The sequence below is a fragment of the Epinephelus moara genome, chromosome 9, assembly GCF_006386435.1.
Source record: "Epinephelus moara isolate mb chromosome 9, YSFRI_EMoa_1.0, whole genome shotgun sequence".
NCBI classification, from domain to species: Eukaryota; Metazoa; Chordata; class Actinopteri; order Perciformes; family Serranidae; genus Epinephelus; species Epinephelus moara.
The window spans coordinates 5,213,462-5,218,270 of record NC_065514.1 but is presented as its reverse complement, the minus strand read 5'-3'; the positions used below and the strand labels follow the sequence as shown (position 1 = coordinate 5,218,270).

The 4,809-nt window shown below is 45.3% G+C and overlaps 1 protein-coding gene across 1 annotated transcript; it reads right to left on the bottom strand.

Annotated features, from left to right (window-relative positions):
* Positions 1-704: 704 nt before the first annotated feature.
* On the bottom strand, positions 705-2,059 carry cldn5b (claudin 5b). Its single transcript, XM_050052621.1, has one exon. The coding sequence runs from the start codon at positions 1,903-1,905 to the stop codon at positions 1,261-1,263; it is 645 nt and encodes a 214-aa protein (XP_049908578.1). The 5' UTR covers positions 1,906-2,059; the 3' UTR covers positions 705-1,260.
* Positions 2,060-4,809: the final 2,750 nt, after the last annotated feature.

The following is a 4,809-nucleotide window of genomic DNA, read 5'->3' as shown; positions in this document are numbered from 1 at the left end:
ACATAATGTGGGGTGTTGGTCCAGGGGCATGTAGCTTAAAATTTTTGTTTCATTTAATCTTGTGTGTCTAAAGCGGAATATAAACACTGAAGACAAACTCTTGACTAAGGTCATAGTTCATGCATGAAAGGTCAAGTCAGCAGTCAGTCAGAAGCTGTTTCTGGTCTTACCGGGGATCTCCCACACTGTGACTGTGTGCCTAAATCACCACCTTCTTTGTGTGCGTGTTCCTGATTGTGTTTTTGCGTGCACGCTCCTCTTCTTCTTCTTTGTTTATCCACGTGAGGGCACTGATTGCTCCGCTGGTCCAGATCTGGGCCAAGCTTCCTGATGCTGGAGTTGCACCCTGCTGATTGTGGCTAATCATGATGACAGTCTGCTGGGTGCATTGTTCCAAACCCTCGCTGTGATTCGGGTCAGGGTGTTTGAGCCAGGGTCTTGATTATATTGACGTCAGTTTCTGGCTCTTGTTTGTTTCCTTTATTTCACATACAAACAAAATGCACGTGCAAGAACATAATGTTGTGTTTCTGCCGCTGATAACCTTTGTCCCATTATAGAAGTAGGATTTGGGACATTAAGGTGCTTTTATACCATCAGGCCTGTTTATAATGCTAAATAACAAACACATGCATGTATATATTTTATTGCATATTGAAATATCAGATTGAACAGGTTTTAAATGACAAACACAGACACTTAAATTGTTTCTATTTTCTTTATTAGAAAAAGTATGTCCTATTAAAAGTCTAATGACAGGAAGTAGAAAACACTGTACATGTATTCAAATGCAAATGATCCCCTCTCTGATCACAACATGAGTGCTCATTGGTCTGGAAAGGCTTCAGTGCCTGCTGCAATGTTCACTGTGGGAACCAGTCTCAGACTAAATTAGTCCACCGGGAGGGGAAACAACTATATACAATGAAGATCTGCAGCCAATCAGAGGCCACACACGCACACAGACGGACCCAACCTGCACAATGGCATAATTACAATCATATGATAAAACACTTTGTCAGCCCTGTGATGCATTACAAGCAGATTAAAACCCAATAGGAGCATGAATAAACTCCTGCCGCCTGAAAAATGCTCATATTTTACAGTTTTACGCACAGCAGATGCGCACATGATGCCTCAATGAGCCCCACTCTGTGCTATGAACAGACTCAGCATCTTTTTGACACATCAGTTCAAACTTTCACAGCAGATGCGTCATTTCCAAAAAAAAAACAATGTCCAACATATAAAAGTCTGAGTTTATACATAGTACTTCTTTTCGGTCCCGTTGGATGTGATCGTCTTGGTGGGGGCGTATTTGATGGGATACGTGCCCCTCACCCCCGGAGAGAAGGAGCAGCACAGCAGGGTCCCCCCGAGCAGCAGCAGCGCCGTGGCGGCCCAGCCGATGTAGATGGCCGCCCCGATCTCCCGCTTCTTGGACGGCGGCAGATGCGGGTCGTGGAAGTCCACGATGATGTTGTTGGCCATCCAGCAGAGCGGGACCAGCACGAAGAGCCCGCTCATGATGTAGATGACCCCTCCGGCGTTCACCACCCGCGCCTTCACCGTCTCGTCCTTGATGCAGTTGGTGCACTGCGCCCCGGCGACCGTCACCGTGAGGGCGACCACCCCCAGCACGGCGGAGATGACCGTGAGCGCACGGGCCGTCTGCAGGTCCTGCGCCAGGGCCAGCACCGAGTCGTGGACTTTGCACTGCATCTGGCCGGTGCTCTGCACCACGCAGGACATCCACAGGCCGTCCCAGATGGTCTGAGCCACCACGATGTTGGAGTCGATGAACGCGGTCACCTTCCACATGGGCAGCCCGCACGCGATCATCACCAGCAGCGAGCCGATGACGCACAGCGCCAAGCCGAGGAACTCCAGACACGCAGCGAGCATGGCTCCGTTTAAATCCTCCTTAATGTGAGAAGTTAAAGCGTCTTCTTAAAGTTTCTCCTGTCTTGTCTTGATGCTTTGCGCGCGCTCAGCCTCGCCAGTGGTCAATGAGTGCATGCGCTTTGTGGCTTTTCATTTATGGGACGCTGCTGCTGCGCCTCCATCAAAACACAACCCTAGAAACTTTCAGCCAATCAGCTCTTAAAGGCATCTTTGCTTCAGCCAATGAGGAGGGGCAGCAGCAGCAGCATCTCTCTCTCTCTCACACACACACACACACGCACACAAGCTTGCGCTTGCACGTTTACGCACCAGTGTGAGAGCGTATTTACCAGTTTGGACTGGAGCGCACCAGATGTGTGGTCTCTTCCTGTAATTCAGAGTCTTCTGGGAGGAGGTGGGAAGTGAAGCAGCACTGGGCTCAGTGTGGAAGCAGTTTATCAGGGTTTGAAATTCATAATTGAGCCAATAATAATATAAAACCTAAAGCTTAAAGTAAACAGACCATACAGTGTCAGATGTTGTGGAGAGGATATGGGCACGTCCTGCTGGTCCAGTGGTCTGAGGAGAATAATGCCACGTGAAAGCCACATCCTGCAGGTTCAGATCCAGCGTTAGGTCAATGTCTCCTTTCCCAGCAGTCTCCACCTTTTTCTACTGAACCAAAACATGTTAAAAAAACGAAGGGACATATGTGGAAGAAGTATTTTTATCATGATATATTTCAATCACACCTGAATGACACTACTGGACTCAGAAATATAATTGATCAGTATTTATAAGGAGCAGTGTGTGAGATGTAGGGAGGATTTGGTGGCGTCTAGCTGTAATGATTGCAGCCAGCTCAAAGTTCCTCGGAGTTCCTTCAGTGTTCATTGTTCAGGAGGTTTTTCCGAGAAGCCGAATTATTGCAGAGGTCTCCTCTCCAAAACAAACAGACCAGAGGTCTATACTAGGAAGCCAGTTCAACCTACCCAGGATATCTTTTTTTATCTGGTTTGACTAACCCTAACATTGGCTGGATAACGGGCACTACAAAGCTGGTTATCAACTAGTTCAGTCAACTCTGGGTTTTCTTATTCCGAAGTCGTCGAAATCTGTTGCTTGGGCAATGTCAGATACTGACAAAAAAAGCCATCCTTTAACATCGGCATTATATGCAGCTGGTCAGCATTATAGTTTAATGGCACTCAGTGGTGTCAGGGGGAAACATGGCGGGACAAGAACGAAAGTCAAGGCGGTGAAAGTCCGAGTAGGGTGGTGGATGGGTCCAACATACACGATTCTTACCCAGGAGAGCGGTGTTCGTGCCCCGAAAGATTCTAAAGTTCTTGTTCTTGTTGTCTAAACCTAACATCAAGAGTTTTTGTTGTTGGAGGAAAAAAAACAAACATGGTTTTGCGATGTTGTACTGACGTAGTGCTTTTATTTTGAAAGAAACTGTATGTAAACTGTAAATGTCCTGTGAAAACAGAAGTGTATTTTGAAAGAAGACGTTGCATGTAACAGGCAGAGCTTGACAGTGTCCCAGATGGTCAACAACCAACACACCCCGGGTACCTTGCACATCATATGTGGACGTGGAAAGTCCATGACCAAACGTCAATATATGACAAGGTCGGAGTGAGAATGTGTTGGTTGTATTTACTGCCTATTTCTGCAAATTCGAAATATGTAAAATCATCCACTTAAACCGCCACACACTGAACTGAATAACTGTGACTTTATTAAGTAGGTGGGCCAAACAAACGGAGTAGGCCATTGCGAGGCACTACGAGGAGACAAACCATGGGTCAGTCACTTCCCTTAAATTTGTTGGCATTGAAAAAGTACCACCCAATCCAAGAGGGGTTAATTTGATCAACCAGCTTTTAAGAAGGGAAGCATTTTGTTCTGTTTATTTAAAATGTGTAGCTTTAACCTGAAATTCTGGCTTTTCTCAGCTTGTTAATTTCAAAGTGATACACACACACATGTATATTTATTTGCAGACGACTCCCATGAAACTTGGACTGATTTTTTTTTCACTTAAACAATGTTTTCTCTCTGATTGATACTTTGTTCTGTTTTTAATCTTCAACAACACACAGCGAGGCACACAGGATGCACTCCACACAGAGCAGAAGGCGACCGTGGTGATTCACACCATTGTGCTCTGACTGTTGTTGAAAAATCAACTCAACTCTCTTTTTTGTGTTTGTGCCTTAAGTGGCCTCACCAGAGACACGGACAGCCTCAGTCAACCCGACACACACATCCTCTATACGCACTTCAAGTCAGCGCTGTGATGACAGAAGCATCAGGGGCAAAGCATGCTGGGCCGTTACACGGACCTTTTTTAAATGTATGACCACTTCCTGGTCAAGCTTTAGATGAAGTCACACCCAGCGTTACTCCTCTTTATCAGCTTTATCACTGAGGAAATCAAATTTAGTGACAATAATTTCTTGAATTAGAAATAAGGACATTTTTCTGTAGCAGGTGTTCTGTTGCTGCAATTCACCACTCAAAGCTAACCTATCCCTCCTCTTAGTGAGGCTGCACTGTTTCAATTCAATAAAGATATACAGAGTACTAATCAACAAACACAGAGCCAATAAGGACGATGAAACAACCCCACCCACCCATCAACACAAGAGCAAACAAAGACAGTCAGAACAGTCAAAGGGAATCCAAAAGAGAGGAAAAAGAAAAACAAAACTGAAAATGACAACAAATTAATTAACTTGTGACAGAAGTAGGGGAGTATAGCGTGTTTAATTATAATTTTTCAGTTAAAAATGGTTGCCAGGTGGCAAAGACCCTTTAATAAAACAACAGATTTTCTCATCCTTAATCCAATGTCCATATGTTGGAGGTGAAGAGTCTCTCCATGTACACAGGATGAGCCTTCTGGCCAGAGGTGAA